The 20168-nt window shown below is 41.4% G+C and overlaps 1 protein-coding gene across 2 annotated transcripts in view; it reads right to left on the reverse strand.

The window, feature by feature from the left end:
- Mtm1 (myotubularin 1) overlaps nt 1–20168 on the reverse strand; it is a 120403-nt gene that overhangs the window by 74509 nt on the left and 25726 nt on the right. For both annotated transcript variants that reach the window (XM_057760257.1, XM_057760256.1), the window contains exons 3-4: nt 20060–20132; nt 18603–18697 (exon numbers count right to left, since the gene is read on the reverse strand). In XM_057760257.1, coding sequence (XP_057616240.1) covers nt 18603–18697; nt 20060–20132 — 168 coding nt within the window. The remainder of the gene's footprint in view (nt 1–18602; nt 18698–20059; nt 20133–20168) is intronic.

Raw genomic sequence — 20168 nt, forward strand, 5'->3', positions numbered from 1 at the left:
TTCTACAGTCAGGACCAAGTACTTTGCTCAAAGTAAGCCTGTTGCCTAGAATGATCTATCTTTCCCAACTACTAAAATTCTTCTGACATCTGTAGCTCTGGCTCTGCAAGTCTCATTTTTCCAATTGGCTCTAGTTACCTCTTCCTCTGCAGAAGCACCTAAGAGAGATTCCCATTGTATTACCTGCTTCTCTGTCTTCTTACCATGAATTTATTTCTTCACTAGAACCCAAGCACTTGTTTCATGGGTTGATAGTCAAGCCAAAGACTGGAAATATACACCAAGAAGAGCCATGAAAATACCCTATCCTTTGACCCAATCATTGTACTCCTAAAGAATTTATAGCAATAATAAAACAAAACAAAAACTATACAGATGAAGATACGTAAGGGGGAAGAGGTGGTTAGCAGAGAGAATATCAGTCAATTTAAGAACAGGTATGTCACTATTAGTATAATTATGGTATGTGGCCAAATAAGGTAAGGGGAATTAACAAAAATCAAAAAATACACTGTGACAGAAAATATGTAATCAAATGGATAAAGGTACGAGGGGCCAAACGCGCTAACATTTATTCTCCCACAATTACACACACGCGTGTGCGCGCACACACACACTCATCATATTCTTCTCTGCCCTTCTCCCCTCACACTGAACAATCACTTCTTTTGAACAAGTCCCTTTCCTATTTCCACGTACTTTTTTGTGACCTCTAAATTTAGTTAGAGTTGATTATATGAGTATAAATGTATGGTAATTCACAGGCCCATGAGAAACTTATCAGTGACAATATCATTGAGGAATATGTCTTTTCTACTAGCAACTATTAACTGTTCCTCTGGGAGGGATGGGACCATAAGAGTCCCTCCACCTTCTGATGGAATGTTGTTGGGCTCAAGTCTTGTGCAAGTAGCCTCTGCTGTTGTGAATTTAAGGGTACCATGGTCACGTTATATCCAGAAGACAGCATTTTGTAACATTCCTTCCCGTCATCTGACTCATATTCTTTCTGCCTCTCTTTTGTGATGCTCTCTGAGCCTTGAAGCAGGTAATATAAATGCCCCATTTTGGGGGCTGAGCTTTCAACCTAAAATTTGCTTGAATGGTGTGTTAAGCAATTGACAGTAACAAAAATATTTAAAGGTAGACAGATGTTTATTCTTTGAAAACGCCCTTTGGAGAGACAAGGAAAATTTTCCATTCATTTTAAAATCCTCTCCTTACATAAAAGGAAAGAAAATAAAAGACAAAGAAACTAAGTACTTCTTCGAAATTATGGTTAGGTCATGAGTTTACTAGAAATTCAATTTATAAATCTGTGGTTATATCTATACCATGGAAACAAATATATGTATACCTGGAAAAATTTTAGGTGCATCCTGCAGTTTAAGTAAAGACAATCTCAAGATACATTGCTATGCAATTCTGTATGTACATATACAATATACCATTCTTTTTGTTTGAAGTTTGTTTATAGTCCAGGATAGCCTTGAACTTCTAATCCTTCTGCCCCATCCTCCTAGTGCTGGAACTACAGACCTGTGCCACCATATCTGACTATGTAATAGTCTTGAAATGACAAGACAGGGATTGAGCACAGGGACACAGTTACCAGGAGATGAGGAGAGGAGTGTATGAGTATAAAGGATTCTTTTGTGGTGCTCTAACAATTTTATATCTCCATTACTGATGGTGGTTACTTGGTAGCAAATGCCACAGAATGTATGAAGACACAGCTGTCAACATTCATGTACTGGTTAACTGTACTGTTGTATTGTTTGTACTGTGCTAAAAACCTCTCACACCCTCTTTCTCGTGTGTGTGTGTGTGGGGCGTGTGTGTGTGTGTAGAGGCCACAGGAATACACCAGGTGTCCTGCTCTTGTCACCCACCTTACTCCCATGAGACGGGTTCTCTTACTGCACTGAGTCCTCTTTCCCCTGCAACTCTAGGGTTATAGGTATATGCACAGCCACACTTGGATTTTTTTTCTTTTTTCTTTTTTTTGGTTTTTCGAGACAGGGTTTCTCTGTGGTTTTGGAGCCTGTCCTGGAACTAGCTCTTGTAGACCAGGCTGGTCTCGAACTCACAGAGATCCGCCTGCCTCTGCCTCCCAAGTGCAACACTTGGATTTTTTTACGTGGGCATTGGGGTGGGTGCTGGTATCCAAATTCAGGTCCTCATTCTTACAAAGCAAGTGCTCTTACCCACTGAGCCATCTCTCTGGCCTCCCAAATTACTTTGGTCAATCAAACAATATAGTTATTGGCAGCAGCTGGGAGATTAGCACATGAGACCTCTCTGTACTTTGTACAAGATCATGCGTGCTTGTGATTGTTTAGAAATAAAAAGTAAAAAGAAAGTAAGTTTTATTATCATGTGGCGAAAAACAGCACAAGCTCTTAATACGGTCAAAAGTGGCTCAAATCCGAGTTCTGACATTTATTAGCTGGAGGACTTGGATAAGTCAGTGCTATCTCTAGGTCATACTAATCTGTACAGTGGTGATGATTTAAGATAATGGATTTAAAAGACCTGGCACAGTACCCACTGGTGGTAGCCAGAATATAATGGGAGTTGTTATTGTTATTACTCTGATGATGGTAAAGTGCAGCTTAGCATCTGGAAGACATGACTGTGATCTGCACACAGAGCAGATCAGTACGTTTTAGCAGAGCTTTGTCTTTGCATCTGTCAGGAGGCATGAATAGCTGTTGTATACGTTCCTATGAAATACTATGCATTTCACAACAGGACTGAAAGCAAAATGCCCAAAGAGAAAACCCCGACTTAGTAACATATAAATAACTGTACATTGCAATTTATTTACTTCTTACTGAAGTCTATATTAGCATTACCATGAAGTGTGGTATATTCTTGGACTATGCTGAGATTTATGAGGGTCTGCAAACTGGCTCCTAAGTATATGCACCACATGTTACATAAAAGCCTGATGTTCTAATATCAACATGGAAGTAAGAAGGTTTTTTTGTTTGTTTTGAAGGCAGGAAGATTAAAAGTGAGAAAACCAGTGAGATGATTCAGTGGGTAAAGGTACTTAGTGACAAGCCTCAAGACCAGGGTTTCATCTTAGGAATCTACATGGAGCAAAGTGAGAATCTGATTCCTGCAAGTGGTCCACAGGTACTCCCCAAGCCCCAGAAATAAAGACATAAGTTTAAAAGTGAGATGAGACGTTTGTTTGCTTGGTTGAAATAGGGTCTCACTGTACAGCCCAGGATGGCCTGGAACTCACTATGTGTACCATAGACTGCCATCAAACTCTTATGATCCTCTTGTCTCCACCTCCCAAGTTCTGGGATTATAGGTGTGAATCACCATGCCTAACCATGAGAGAGAACACTGCTGTTCTCTAATTGCTATGTAGAGGATCTCAAACTGCCCTGGTCCAACAGGAAGCAGCAAACAAAGCAATGAGGAGAACCAGCGCAGCAAACAAAGCAATGAGGAGAACCAGCCAGCTCCTCACCTAAACCACACACAGTCTAATGAAGCTATTTTCAATGCTCATCCTGAATGTCATGTTCTAGGTCTGATACTCAGCAGGGTAAACAGGAAGATCCACACAAATAGGAAAATTAGTTCAACTCTCAGGAAACCTGAGTCATCACTTCCAAATATCATTAAATAATGACTCTCAAAGGTCCATTCTAACTAAAAACCATGTGCTTCTATTCCTTGAAGTTTCTAAAATAGTTGAGAATATGATAAACCAGCAAAGATAATGCATTCATCTACTTTCTTGTGAGGGAGAGCAGAAAAACTGTACTGAGCACTAAGGTCTGAGAAGCTAAGTTGCAGAGTTGCCCTTTTGGGTCTTAGGGCTCAGCTCTATCTGGGAAATAAAAAACAGGAACCTAAACAGCAAGATGCCAGGTTGCCAGTTCCAAAAGCTAGCAGAAGAGTCTATACAAAATGGAATGGGATACCAGAAAAGGACAACCTGATGCCTTACTGTTTGTATGCTGTCAAAGTTATGTGGTGATAACTTCATTGGAATGAAGTAACTATGATTGGAGACTGGCTATCCAGAAATACCTTAGACTTGCATCAGGTGCAGTCCAGACATTTTATAAACACACATAGTCCAGATTTAAGAGGCAGCACCAGAATTCCCTGGAGGAGTATTGGCAGGACTGGTTCACCTGAGAGATAACCACAGAATGCTTTCTGAGAAAAGCACATGATCCACTGGGGCTTCAAAAAGATTCAGGGAGCAGCACTGCACACTGTGGACTAGCAAGCACAGGGCTGCTCCCAACTCTCAGCATCACGGAAGCTAGTGCTTGAGTGCAAGAGGAGGACCAGGGAGATCTGAGAGTAGATGGAGATGGGGAAAACAAGGAAGATGACTATCCTGAGGAGGGATCCAAGATGACTCAGAGGCACAGATCTCAAATGGACAATAATGGACCTGCCGAAAGATGTGAAGAACTTGGAGGTGGGGAGAAGGGGGGTGAAAGAAAACTTTTGATATACTACTGGACTTGACAATATGATAAATATTAACCAATATAGAGATACTTCACATTCAGGACATACAGAAAATCAAATGATGTCTTCTTCAAATGCTTCCTATCTTGGTGGTCACTATTGTCCAGCTAAAAGCCTGTCATCTTTGATGGTGTGGGAGGTCGTCCTTTTGTCTATGTGTTTCTTTTATTGGTTAATTAATAAAGAAAACTTGCTTGGCCTATAGCATGGGAGGAAGAAAGGTGGAATTAGAAAAAGCCTTGGATCCCCCACCTAAGACAGACACTGGGAACTTTAGCCGGTAAGCCACAGCCACGTGGCCGTATACTGATAAACAAAAATGGGTTAAATTAATGTAAGAGTTAGTCAATAAGAAGCTAGTGGTAATGAGCCAAGCAGTAATTTAAATAATACAGTTTCTGATTATTTTGGATCTAAACTAGCTAGGTGGCTGGCAACCAACAAGCAGGCCTTCCTCCAACACTTTGACATCTTTTTTTTATTGCCTCTAACTCATTCTTCCACATCTGTTGCTTAAATCAATTTAAATTTGTCAACTTCTTTCCAACTCTGCCAAAAAACTCCTCTAGATTACTCTAGTGGCTACTGTTCTAGTTGCATTGCATCCAATATTGTTTCTTTCATGGGCTGCAGTGACACAGCAGCCCGGGGCAAATTCTAGAGAAGCACAGAGAAAGCTGTCACCTTCTGCTTACCATTTCAGAAGCTTTTCAACACTAAATGCTAAAACCCAAAACCCTAGAGGCATGTATAAGAAACTATTGATCAAAGCATGAACAATTCCAGTCAGATGCAAAGAATACATTCAAGATCCACTCTACTGCATAGTGACTGTAGCCAGAACAAACATACTCTGGAAAAATTGATGACAGAATAGGCTATGTTTCTCACTCAAAAAAAAAAAAAAAAAGAAAAGAAAAGAAAAAAATGATTATGAATGTGTGAGGTAATGTCCATGTTCCTTAGTATGATAAAGCCATTCTACAATGCAGACATGTTTCAAAACATGATGGAATACTCCTGAATTTTGCAGGAAAATGGATGGAGCTAGAAAACATTATTTTGAGTGAGGTAACACACAGAGAGAAAGACAATTATCATATGTACTCACTCATAGATTTTTAAACATAAAGCAAAGAAAACCAGCCTATAAATCACAATCCTAGAGAACTCAGACAACAATGAAGACACTAAGAGAGACTTACATAGATCTAATCTACATGGGAAGTAGAAAAAGACGAGATCTCCTGAGTAAATTGGGAGCATGGAGACCATGGGAGAGGGTTGAAGGGAGGAGGGGAGAGGAAGGAAGGAGAGCAGAGAAAAATGTAGCACTCAATAAAAATAAATCAAGAAAATAAAATAAACTATCAAAAGCAAAAAGTCAGGCATGATGAAGCACGCCTATAATTCTAGCAACTGGGATGTTGCAGCACAAGTACTGTATCAAGTTCAGGTCATACTGGCCCATAAGACAAATGGCCAGATCTTTAAGGGAGTTGACGAGGCCCACATTCCTCAGCTGTGTCATCCCTTACCATACTTAGTCCCCACACCTAATCACATTATCACCTGCTAGTGTTCCTTTTGGTTTAGAGCTTTCCCAGACATTACTCTCTTAGCTCTTTCTGGCCTCCCTGGCCCTGCCTCACTTCCATGTAACTCACATTCAGTCTTTAAAGCACCTGTCAAACATCCTTTTCTCTGGACAACATCCCAGGATCCTCCTACTCTTGTACTTCTATGCAGCACTTTTCACAGCTTGTGACCAGGCACTGATGTGTTTCTAAGTGGAATGCCCCCTCTATACCATTGTAACTCCAAGTTTCACAAGGCAGGAGGCACTGTGTCTTCTGTGCTCCCACTGTACCCAGGCATGTGGCATCAGGGTCAGCACACTGTAGGTTTTCAAATCTTCTATGAGTTAAGGAAGACTGGGCCTGAAGCCATAGTTTTGGAAAGCAATTGGAAACTGGGAAAGAAGTGAAGACTGAACTCAAAGGAAAATACAGACTGAGGCAGTAGGAAGGCAAAGGGCACAAGTGGGTGGAAGGACACAAAAGCATGGAACAGAGGTGTTGTTGGAGGCTGCTAGTTTATTTCCTGACCACTCTGACTCGAAATAATCACTCAAAAACTATATTATTTGCAGTACTTTTGACCAATAGCTTAAGTGTATTTCTAGCTAGCTCTTATATCCTAAACTCCATTAATCTGTGCATCACCATGAGGTCATGGCCTACCAGCAAAGTTTCAGAGGGCTCTAGTGGAAGCCTCTGTCTCCAGGCAGCAGCTACATGGTTTCTCCCTGACCATGCCTACTTTCTCACAGCCTTCAGTTTAAGATGTAGGTGGGCCTTCTGCCTATTTGTTACTATTATTGGTTAATAAAGAAACTGCCTTGGCCTTTGATAGGACAGAAAATTAGGTAGGCAGAGTAGACAGAACAGAATGCTGGGAAGAAGGGAAGTGAGGCAGACGATATAGCTCTCCTCTCCAAGATGGACGCAGGTTAAGATCCTTTCTGGTAAGCCACCACCTCATGGTGCTACACAGATTACTAAATATGGGTTAAGCAAGATGTGAGAATTAGCCAATAAGAGGCTGAAACTAATGGGCCAGGCAGTGTTTAAATGAATACAATTTGTGTGTTATTATTTTGGGTGTAAAGCTAGCTGCACAGGAGCTGGGTGGTGGGACGCAGCCCGCCGTTCCTTCTACAGTTTAGTTTTCCTGCCTAGCTCTATTCTGTTAAGCCACTGGCCAAAAGCAGCTTCTGTATTAACTAATGGCACTAAAACATTCATGCCATGCAGAGGGGAATCCATATCACAGAGGAAAGGAAGAGTGAAAAGTATTAACCACTTCGGAGAAGCTAGGAAGCTGAGCACTCAGCCAAAGGCTTTGGAGTTAAGTAGTGAATGTGTAGTATAAGTAGCAAGCAGAAGCTAGACCTTGAGAGGCTAAGGAGTGAACTGTCACGAAGTAGAAACAGCATTCCAAGAAGGGAAGGAAGAAGATAGCAGTAAGATGGTGTTTTAAGATGAAGGATTCGGGGGACCAGAAAGACAGCTCAGTGGTTAAGAGGATTTGATTTCCAGCACCCACGTGGCAGTTCATAACCATCTGTAACTCCAGTTCCAGGGGATCTAAAGCCCTCTTCTCACATCCGTGGGCACTAGGCATAAACACGGTGCATTTATCTATATGTAGGCAAAGTGCTCTTACACACAAACACAAATAAACAAATGTATCTTTTTAAACAATTTTAAATGAAGAGTCTTGAGTAGTTGTGCACAGTGGAGAGGGTACAAAATGAACAAAAACTAAAACTGTAACATTCAAAATGAGTGGTGCCTGATGCTCCAAAGGATACAGAAGGAGCATGTAGGGAAAAGTTCTGGGAGAGGTATATACTTTGGCAAAGTGGGCATCTAGTTCTTTCCTCTCCCATATGAAAGAAGGAAGGAAAGGCTGGCAATACTTGGTATCATCAGGTTGGAAGAGGAGAATATAAGGACACTCAGATAGACTGACATCTTTTCAACAGAACAAGAGAGCAAAACAGCTAGAGTATGGAACATGACAGGTATGCTGGCACACACCTGTAGCCCCAGTACTCAGGAGATAAAGCAGAATGATCAGAAGTTCAAGTTTGGGTCATGTGTGGTGACTCAGGCCTTGAATTCCAGCACTGATTTGGAATATAGGATTTATTGATTCAATACCTATAACCCGAAATGTTCCAAAATCAGAACATTTCACATCTTTGCATTTTATGCTCAGCCTACAGCTAGCATCCTACATGATTAGACCATACATAGCATTATATACTTGCCTTGAAAACAAAAAGACACAGGCAGGCATGGTGGCTTATATGTATAATATCAGTACTTGGGAGGCTGAGGCTGGGGAGTTGCTGCAAGTTTGAGGCCAGTCTGGGCTACATAGTGAGTTTCACACCAACCTGGGCCACAGTGTGAGACATTAGTTTTAAAAATGTAAATAAAAATGAAATAAAAACAAGTAAACGGAGGGGGGAGTTAACAAGTTCATTGAACATAATGGTAAAAAGGATGACCCTAAGCTTCCAATGCATTATTTGAAGAGAAAAATACTTAAAGAATCATTTTTTTTTGCTTTTGCTCATAATGAAGGAGTTTAGCTTTCTCTCCAGGCAATAACATGGGCCTGGCTTTCAAATGGTCACAATGGACAGTAAACAGCATCCCTTTCCTGGGGTACCCAGAGCTTCCAGTTCCAGTGGCAGCCAGTGACAGCACTGAAGGAAGCAAAGTGCCCACCTGTTAAGCAGCATGATACCCAGCCCTGATCATTCCATAGTTCGATACCTGGGAGACCGTATGAAGAATATGCAGGTAGTCTACTCATCTTGCTTTTCTGCTCCCCAGCTCTGTACTTGAAGGAAACTCAGGAGGAAGACGAAGCAGACAGACTACAGGTGTTATGCCTGTACACAAGTTTCTTTACAGAGTAAAAGTCAGTGTGTGCTCTGCTGTCACTGAAGCGCAACAAAAGACCCACTGAGCAGAACAAGATTCACAAGTTTTTTGTTGTTTGTTTTTCAAGACAGGGTTTCTCTTTGTAGCTTTGGAGTCTGTCCTGGAACTAGCTGTTGTAGAACAGGCTGGCCTTGAACCCATGGAGATCTGTCTGTCTCTACCTCCCAAGTGCTAGGATTAAAGGTGTGCACAACGGCCCAGCTAAGATTCAAAAGGTAATGCTATAAAAACAGATTTACTGTCTAAAATGGTAATACACAATAACCATAATCCCAGTATGCTGGGGACACAGGAGTATCACTGGTCGAAGGCAAACCAGGGTGATGTGGCAAGACACCCTGTACTAAAACAAGAGAGAACTGAACCACTATGTTACAATCTTTTAGAGAAAAGTCAAGCTAGAGATTTCTCCTTGTATTTAATCAAGGAAGAAAATTGCTGTTTCTGACTTATCAGAAAAGAAAACTTTCTAGTTTAACATATTTCTCCCATCACCAGCACTTGTAAACCCTGAGCTGAACTCTACTGTCAAGGGTAGCGATCAGCTCATCCAAAGACTCATTCAGCTTCTCACACATCTCCTGTATTCTTTCTGGTTTGCAACAAGATGTGGGAATGACTTGGGGTGGGAAGCAGCACTTGAAGATGGCAATTATTCCTGATGTAAAAGCAGGAACAGAGGATAGGATTTCTTTAATTGTGTAGTGGATCTTTTATAAATGTTCTTAAATATACCAAAACCATGTTTAAAGAGGTGAGAAAGGTGATGGTAGGGATAGGGTGGGAATGAACACGCTTTAGTTGGAGGAAATAGCCTGAAGGAAAGCCCAGAGGAAAAGCCCAGGACGGGTTTAGGAACAGTGAAGGTAGTTTGCAGGAGCCAGAATGGGGTAGATAAAGCACAGTGGGAAGGAAGAGGCATGCTAAGAACAGCAGTCAGGAGCAGCTTGCACAGGGTCCTACATACACAGCTGAGGTGTCTGCAAAGAGAATCTCCAAGCGGAGGACTGAAAAGATAGCACATGAGTCCTGAGGAGCTCTAAGGCATACCATGAGAAGACTGAAAGCAAGGAGACTGGGGTATCCCAGGAACAAAGGGTAGTGAGAGATCTGTCTTAAGGGTAGGCACCCAGGAAAGAAATCGTGGGGACACTATAAGGATTGCAGAGGGGACGAGAAGATGACAGGCTGACAAAATGACACCTTTAAGAGAACCAAGGGGTATGTAATGAAGGAACTGGGCAACAATCTGGCTATGAGTCAAGGGATCTCCACCAGCAGTTAAGAAGTAAAAAACTGGGGCACAAACAAAAAGTTACAGGGCAAGATGGCACAGTGGAAAGCCTGATGAACCGAGTTTGACTGCAGGAACCCACAGTGGAAACAAAGAACTGACTCCTGAAAGTTGTCTTCTGAACTCCACACTCATGTGGGGACACATAGCAGGAACACGAGAGCAGCCTAGTAAGCCCTCAGGAGCACTGTCAAATGACTGTAGCTGCAGAGACATATCTGATGCAAGGAGGTGGATGGGACCATGGTAAGGATGGAAAAGATAATGAAGGACTCACCAAGAAGGGAGCTACAGACTTTCCAGCAAGGACAAGATGGGGAAGATCAAAGATTCGAGGAGAAGACCTGACTCCGTCTCACACAATTTGTGCTCACTGACACTCCTATGCACTCCACAGGGCATCCATCCCTGATCTCTTCTCACACTACCTCCTGCATCCCCATACCATTTCCCACCTCCATCTATCCATCTGTCCATCCATCCCTCCCTTTATCCCAAGATTCTGCTTTCCTCCAGAGCTCTAGCAGAGGCTAAACTCAGGCTTTTCCCGAAGTTCTGAGTCATGCTGCTTTGTTTTCTCCACTATGTTCCTGTCACCCATTGTGCTTCTCAACTGAGTCTATACTTCTTTTTAGGGTTCTCTTCTTGAGGACACCTACAGACTAAGTGGTTTTCACCACTTTCAGTGTGGTATTAATGTGCATTTCCAACTCTAATGGAGATGTTCCCAGCATGTAGATATATAGTTTAAACCCAAACTTCCCTTGTGTCCCCCACTGGGCTTTACCTATATGACACTCCCTTTTCCAGTGAGCACCATTTCAATGAATGACAGCAGCTCTGATCACTCAAGCAAAAAATCATAGGAGTCATTCTTGCTGGATGCTCCTGCAACTCCCTTCTCATAATGGCCCACTCAAATCATCCCAAGTTTGTCCACAGCCTGTTTCCTCCATCCTATGTCCACCATGATTGCAATTAGGCTTGTCTTGTTTACCCAGAGAATAAAAGTAACCTTCTAGTGGGTCTTCCTACTTTCAGTCTCCCCCTCCCTTACCCACTGTCCATGCTGTAGTTGGTATTCACTTTCAGAAATGTGCATCTAGTGTGTGGTCCTCCATGTAACGCATATTCTGCTGAACTGTGCCTTCTGATCCTGAAGATATATCTTCTTCCAATCTCGTTTCCTCCTAGTCCCTCTACTCCCTCTGCTGCTGGAGGCCCAATTCCCATAGATCACTCAACTGTCTCCCCAGCACAGATGTCTGTATAGTGCTATAGAAAGTGTAATATGTGGACTTGGAAACCCTCTGAAGACTAGGCCTGTCTCTCTCCCTTCATCCTCTTCCAGTTTATAAACATATGTGACTCATCACCCTCTCCATTGTAACTTCAACAATACATGTGCCTCCATGGGCTGTGTCCCATCTCTCCCAGGCACTCCTCTAGAATCCCACGAGGAGTGTCGTATTATCATTCACCCCACATGGTGTTAGGTTCACCATAGTGTAGAGAGAATGGCTCTAGGTCAAAGACCTCAACAAAGAACATGTTAAGCTGCCTCTCTCATTCAATAGCATCTGAATCCAGTGTGCTCCTGGTTGAGAATCTGGGATCAGTCTTCTTTGTGAGAGTCTACTAGCTTCAATGGAGTCACATGCCTACAGCTGCTCCTGCTGTAGTCACACTATTAACCAAAGTCAAGTTCCTTGATACATTCAAGGTCATATGGTGGCTGTGGGACTTCTGAACTCCAGACCCAATGGTATTCAGGATCCCACAATTTAGTAGTGTGCATGCTGTGATCAAACCAGAGGCCTGTATCAAGGATTTTAACTTCCAAGAAGCACAAACAACATATGAGCTCACTCACTGAACATACTTTTAGCAAAAGTGTGCTGCTTTGGCTGCTGCACTAGTGAGGATCAAAAGGATTCAATATTTGTTAAAGTCACAGACATAGCAGTATGTAAATAATACTGAATTCACTTGCTCAATACTACTTATTGGGCATCTTCAATGCACTAGAATCTACCCTAGGAGCTGAAAGAATACCAGTGAACAAGTCAACAATAAACAAGATAAACCAGAGAAATATAGTGACCAGCGCTCAGCAGAGTAAGGGGAACACTCCTCCACTGCTGAGGGGGTGCAAACTTGTACAGCTACTTTGGAAACCAGTATGGCAATTTCTTAGAAAATTGGGACTCAATCTACCTCAAGACTCAGCAATATCAATTTTAGGCATAAACCCAAAGGATGTGCAATCATACCACAAGGACACTTGCTCAACCATGTCCATAGCAGCATTATTCAAAATAGCCAGAACCTGGAAACAACCTAAATGCCCCTCGACCAAAGAATGGATAAGGAAAATGTGGTACACTTACACAGTGGAGTACTACAGAGCTGTAAAAAGTAATGGCCTCATGAAATTTTCAGGCAAATGGATGGAACCAGAAAATAACATTCTGAATGAGTTAGCCCAGACCCAGAAAGACAAATATGGCACGTACTCATTCATAGGTAGTTATTAGGAGTAAAGGATAACCAACCTATAATCCACAGTCCAGAGAAGCTAGATAACAAAAAGGGTCCAGAGAGGGATGCATGTATTTCCCTGGGAAGGGGAAGTAGAAAAGATCTGGGTAAACTAAGGACAGAGGTTGCAGGGATGGAGGAATGGGAACCAGAGGGAGTGGACTGGGTGGGCTCAGTGTGGGAGGGGGTTGGAGGTATGATGGAGGGGGAGAGTAACAAAAAAGATGCCTTGATGGGAGGCATTTTGGGGTTAGGGAGAAACTTGTTGCCAGGGAAACGCCCAGGAACCCACAAGGATGACCCCAACGAAGACTCCTGGCAATGGTGGAGAGGATGTCTCAACTGACCATCTACTGTAAGCAGATTGGTGACTCCTAATTGTCATCAGAGATACTCTATCCAGTAGCTGATGGAAGCAGGTGCAGAGATACACAGTCAGGCACCAGGACGAGCTCCTGGAGTCCAGCTGAAGAGAGGGAGGGGAGATTATATAAGCAACAGGGGTCAAGATCATGATGGGGAATCTACAGGTGTATGACAGTCCTCTAGCTTGGTCTCTGAGTAAGGTTTCTAACAGTGGGAGCAGGACCTCTCCCTGGAGCTTAGCTGGCTTTGGGGAACCTGTTCCCCATGCTGGATTCCCTGGCCCAGCATTGACAGAAGGGGAGGAGCTGCCTCAACTTAATGCTATCACTTTCTGAGAGGAGATGGAGGAGGAGTGGAGGAGGGAGGTAGATGGGAAAGAGGAGGGGACTGGAGGAGCGGGAGGGAGGGAAAACTGGTTGGTACATAAATGGAAAAAAAATGTTATTTAAATAAAATTTTAAAAGTGTAGCAAAGCTGGTTGTGGAAGGTTTCCGAGCAGTAATTGTTAACTGGAAAGCATGCGAAAGGACTGCTGGGAGGCAGAGATGCAGTGGGAACTTTGAGGGAAGCTAGTGGGGGTTCCAAAAAGGTCATGACTTTTGAGGCAGCTTCTGAAGGAAAAAGAAATAAGTTCTGAAAGTGGCATCCAGGCACGGGGGATAAGGGCATTTACATGATGATAAAAGGTAAGGGGTTTGAGAACATTGTGCTTGGGCTAGGTATCAAGGCTGGAGATAGCAGAGGGATACAAGCTACACAAAGGAGAATGAATTCTATTCTTTGGGAAAGAGGAAGTCAAGTGGGAGTCACAGAACTGAAAAGCCAGCTTTATTAAGGGGGGCGGGAGTCACTTTGGAGGCAGTGGGCAGGACAAATGATGGGAGATAGACTACAAAAAAGGGCTACAAAAAATCAACCAACATTCTGCATGCAACTTTTACATCTACAAAATGGGTAAGCTGACTCCAAAATGAGACCACACACATCTGGATTCATCATTCCCTCTACAATGTTTACATATCTGAAATAAACAGTTGCCTACTTCAAAATGCCAATGAGATGACAATTCTTTATCAAGCATACAGAAAGGCTTTTTTCTGTTTTGCAACAGAAACCCACAATTACTATTCTGGTTTGGACCATTTAAGTGAAGAAACACTACAAGGACTATTTTTTCATTGGCTGAATATAACCATTTTCCTTCTATTTTCCATTCTTTGTTACCATAGCTGTCTCCTTTTGGACTTTCACTAACTGTTGTATGGCCAATTGCTTATAAAGTCTTTATATAATATCACAGAAGAATAAAGAAAGTAGCAGTCATTGTCAGATGGGCACTTCACTTATGCATTCAATGCCAAACCCTGTCCTATAGGGGGTACCATGTATAAACAAAGGAACTCATGCCTGCTATCAGAAACAGTCTAGTCAGCTTCAAGGGGCTAATGACATCATGGATCTTATTAGAAAAATATCTACTGCCACCACTTTCTAGACCAGCATAATCCCTGACTATATTCTAAATTTTATCCTCATACCCACAGATAAATGTGGAGTTACCGCCCCTCATCAAAGAAGTTTCTCTTTACAGAAAATGGAGACCATTACACAAAACCACAGCTACATACAATGCAGATATCAATGGATCATAAGAAGTCCAGTACCACAGGATATATACATATTATAGGTCCTGTGCCTATGACTCAGAGAGCATCATGGAAGAAGGGTGGACAGATTGTAAGAGCCAGAGAATCTGGCAGTCTTCTCTCAAACAGTCTCTGTAGAAATCGCAGCATGAACAGGACAGGAACAATAGAATATCAGTGGACACATATACATAGGCAACAAATGTAATAAAACAAACAGAAAAGACTATCAACTTGAGAGTAGAACCTGAAAGGAATTTGAGGGAGAGTAACAGGGAGGGGCTGGAAAGTAGAAAGGGAGGAAGGGATATAATTCTATTTCAATTAAAAATATTTTAAAAACAAATAGTATGAAGTCTACATAAAAATGTACAAAAAAGATATAAGCTTGCTAAGTTTTTTAATTAAAAAAGCTGTACATATTCATTTTAGATATTTTGAGAAATACCAACAAATGAAAAGAATTTAATGTGTGTATATAATTCTGCTCTGGTTATCCAAAGAATTGAAAAACTTTTCATATATATTCCATACAGACTCTTCCCTAGAAATAATTTTGTTATTTTATATAGTCAAAACGACACCATATAGACAGCCTTCTCATGTCACCACAATTTGAATATCTTCCCCAATTCATTATCAAGGACGGCATAAAATGAAACTAGATATGAATGGCGAGTCAACAAGACAGGAATCTCTACGGTGAAATGGCCTATGACATAGCTTTAATTCTAATTTTTGATAATTTTATATGTTAGCACCAAGCATCTCAATCTACACATATAAGATTCCTTGAAACGGAACAAACCAAGTATAAGCACTGGGCCACAGAAAGGCATTTCAATGTTCAAACAGCTCTGTCATGGTTCCTGAGCTAGTTTACTTTCTATTGCTATGATTAGCATGGTGACTAAAAGCAACTTGGGGAGGAAAGGGTTTATTTCACTTTGAAGATTATAATCCAGCATGAAGGGAAGTCAGAGAAGAGACTCAAGGCAGGAACCTGGAGGCAGGAGCTGAAGAAGAGACAGGAAAATGATGCTCACTAATGTGCTGCCTCTGACCTGCTTAGTTACTTCCCTTATAGGGGCCACAGTGGACCCATATATGGACCACAGTCGGACCTCCCCACATCAAATCAGCAATGAAGAAAACACCGCGCAGACTCGTCTATGGGCCAATCTGATGTAGGCAATTCCTCAACTAAGATTTCTTCTTCCCAAATGACTGTAGCTTGTGTCATTCACTCACAATGTCACAGTGACAAAACAACAAACTCAAACCAGCAAAACGCCTTTATAGTTTTCTGCAGAAAAAAGGAACAATATTTATTTTTTATCATTGCTGATACACTGATCCCCTCATTAGCCTACTTATGTATTAATTCTCTTTATCAATGTCTCTCTTAAATGGTGGCATCAGGATTTTACATCATCACATCATCACTACAAACAGGACTACTGTCTCACCTTGTCTGGCATTCATTATAATATTTTTCTTTTACTTCACAATAGATGTATATTATTTTTAAACAAGTAATACTATTACTGGTTTCAAAAGGCTAAATTCCTGCAGACAGACCTTAATCATTTAATGGTACAATTGATTTTTTACTAATTAGATGCTATCTACACACTTTAATGTTGTGCCACTGGTTGTGCCTTATATTCTAGCCAGTTATAACAATTTCAAACCTTGACTCTGTCATCAAGCACACTGGCTAATCTGTTGCTTCTCACATCTCAGCCATGCATTGCATTATGGACATAGCAAGGTGTTAGTGATCACCCTTCCCAGCTGTCATTAAGCTTTTATTAGATAGTTTATAACCCTATCTGAATATATTGCCACCATTTACCCTGTGTTTCCCAGGGACTGTGTTATTCCTTGATTCCATAAAAATGTCAATGACACTACCAATGTTTTCTTTATTTTTTTTATATTCAACCACCAAACACTAAAATTATTAACTGTCAAAGACAAGCACCCGCTCACTGTAAATATGTAACCAGGCAAGGCTTCCAGCAGTGGGACTGAGACACCCACCCAGTCACAGAACCCTCAATCTGTCCTGCCTACAAGACTTGACGGGGTAATGGTGGTGCTTGTCTGAGTGACCAGCCAATGGGTGGTACAATTAGAGGCCCAAAGCATGAGAGGGAGCCCACGCACACACTGCCTGGATGGCCGGAAACTAGAGACTGGACAGCCCAGAGACCTAGGACAGATCCAAACATGGCTAGAAAAAAATCAATAAAATGATTCCTAATGATATTCAGTTATCCTTCTAGATCAGTGCCTAGCTCAAGTGCCATCAGAGAGTTGTCATTCAGCAACTGATGGGAACAGATGTAGAAACCCCCAGCTAAACACTAGGCAGAGCCAGGGAAACCCTGCAGAAGAAGGGAGGAAGGATTGTAGGAGCTAGAGGAGTTGAGGACCTCATGAGAACACAACCCACAGAATCAACTAAGTAGGGCTCATAGGGGACCATAGAGAGGGAAGTGATAATCACAGGTCCTATCTGGGTCTGAGCTAGGTCTTCTGCATATACATTGTGTACCTGGATGTTCTTGTGGGACTTTTAACAGTCCAAGCAGGGGAGAGGATGTAGTGGGTGGTGTACAGGGTATATCTGACTTTTTTTTTTTGCTTGCTCTTGGGACTCTTTTCCTCCTACTGGGCTGCCTCATGCAGCCTTGATATGAGGGTTTCTGCCTAGTCTTATTGTAACTTGTTATACCATGTTCAGTTGATATCCCTAGGCGGCCTGCTCTTTTTTTTGGGGGGGGGCGACAGAAGAGAAGTGGATCTGGGAGAGGAGGCATGGGGGACTGGAAGGAGTGGAGGGTGGGAAAACCGTAGTTGGGATGTAATGTATGAGAGAAGAGTTAAAAAAAAAAAAAAATCCAGAACCTTCCTAGATTTCCCCCAAAAGTCCCATAGTCACCTATGTACAAAGCAGTAACAGGTTATTCTTCCATGTATCTTAAACCTATTTGCCAGAAGTATTTGGAAGCCCACCTGCCCCTGCATTCTGATGTGAGCCATGAAACACCATCCCATTTACCATAGGTTCTTCTGTGATAACCACAGTAGCTGTACATTTTCTCTTGTCTTTCTAGGGTATTTATGCTTTGTGTCCCTGATTCAGCAATGGGAATGTCCCTTGAAATGTGTCAACAAACATTTTGTGGTCATGATTGAAAAAGTAGCAGTAAGCCATGGCACACTCATCCCAGTTTTACCCCGCTACTGAATGGTTTGTAAAAGGACACTTAGATAGTTCTAGAGTGGTCGACTTTATACAAGGATTCACATCAATGCCTTCCTCTGTGATATTTTAGAAAATTCATGTGTGTTTGGACCATAGGCCCAGACATTCTGATATAGTGAATCTAAAGCATCTGTATAGCTTGTTAAAAATCTCTAAGTTGTTCATTCTCATCTGTGCTGTGTTAAAAACACTGTTCTATACCAGTTTCTCTAATCACCTCTCTTCTCTATTCTGAAGGAGAAAATCTATTTGAATATTTTATTCTATTGCCTACAAAATAGATGTTAGTTTTTTATAGAAGCAAAAAAATTAAGAATTGAGAAGCAATTATATCACCCATGTTAATCAGATCCACAGTCACTCTTGCAAGGTAGAAGAGACACAGTTAAGCATCATTCTTAAGAGTTAGGGTCATCTTTATGGTCTCAGAATCTACTTACCGTTTCCAAACTTCTTAAATAAAGACGATAATTTGTGATGTAAACTCTTCCCTTAATGGGGCCATTGAAAGGACATATGTAAATAACTTCTTTGTCTAGTAAGATAAAAAAAGTACCCTAAAATAATGGAAACATATACCAAGATATACAACAAATGTTACTAACTTAATATAAATTACTTGCCTATGTTTAACTACAATAAAAACGTTGAAAGCAACACTGGCAAAGTTTGCACATCTCTATGCCAGGCTGAATTGGAGCAGGGGGGAACCCATGTCTCCTCTAAGCACTCATGGTACTTCTGAGTTTGCCCCCAAAGCTGTCACCACCTGAGACAAGGTGACAAGAGCCAGACGTGAAATAACAGGCGTGATTGCGGCTTTTGCTGTTGTTAACATCTCACGACTGTAAAAGAAACTACTTGAGCTATTTCCCTTTCAAGGATATCCTTGACTATGTTAATGACTTTTAATTTTTTAAAATGAATTTGAAATCCCTTTCTGTTCAGGTACTAAATGAAAACTATATATAGAGGCCACTTTATACCAGTTCAATTAGTTACTACATCATCAGTTAAAGGTCTGTCTGCTGATATACAACATTCAAATGTCATATATAAAGACCATAAAGGCAAAATTTCTTTGCTTTTTTTCAGAAACTGGGAAAGACATATTTTACTGGTTTTAGTTTCAAGACTAGAATTATGAGTTCATGGACAGCAAACAGTTTCTCATGGTTCTGTGGCACATGGCTAATTCACTTCTCTAAAACCTCCATTTAGTCATTTAAAATCAAAATCTGGATCTTAATGAATGGAATGGTTCCTTGTAACAATGCTGATTATTGGCCCCAAATACACTGACATGTGGCAGAAAGGATCAACCCTAACAACTGAATGTCTCTATCATCAGCACTTGGCTCAGAAGCTATTAATGCTCTGCATTCTTAATCAGAGTGACCTGGCCCTTTCGAAGTAGATTTCTTCCTCTTAGCATTGGTTTATCATAAGAGGAAAAAAACACCATATTGAAATGCTATACAACCTTACTTAATTTCCATTTTCTGGCAAAGGATTCTCCTATTATATCACAGAGAAGAATTTTTAAGCTCTTATCATTTTGAAACATACACCACAGGGTGAAAGCCTTAATCTAATTGTTTTTCACAACTTTAAATTACAAATAGTATATATTGTATCTCTAGCTAGAAACTTTCAAGAGATAACCCATGTTGTTTCCCCAAATCATTCTCTTTAGTACTGAGACAAGATTCTTGCTAGGCAAGTGAGCCCTGAGTTCTTGAAAGAACTCTTTGATCAGGATGTTCTCTGTGTTGACGCTCCTAAACAAAGCTAGCTTATTTGTCCCTTCTGTCTGTACAGAGAAATGGAGCTCAAGCCACCTGATCCTGCTGTACTGTTCCTCCAGCTCTGCACCCCAGCCTCAGGAGCTCCTTACCGGTAATTAGTGTTTCCCCTGGGAGTTGAGGAACACTCTCACTGAGATCCTGACTGACTCCATCTTGAGATACCTGCAAATGAAAGGGGAATCAGAGGTATTGGTGTTA

Source organism: Chionomys nivalis, chromosome X (assembly GCF_950005125.1).
Source record: "Chionomys nivalis chromosome X, mChiNiv1.1, whole genome shotgun sequence".
In the NCBI taxonomy this organism is placed as follows: Eukaryota; Metazoa; Chordata; class Mammalia; order Rodentia; family Cricetidae; genus Chionomys; species Chionomys nivalis.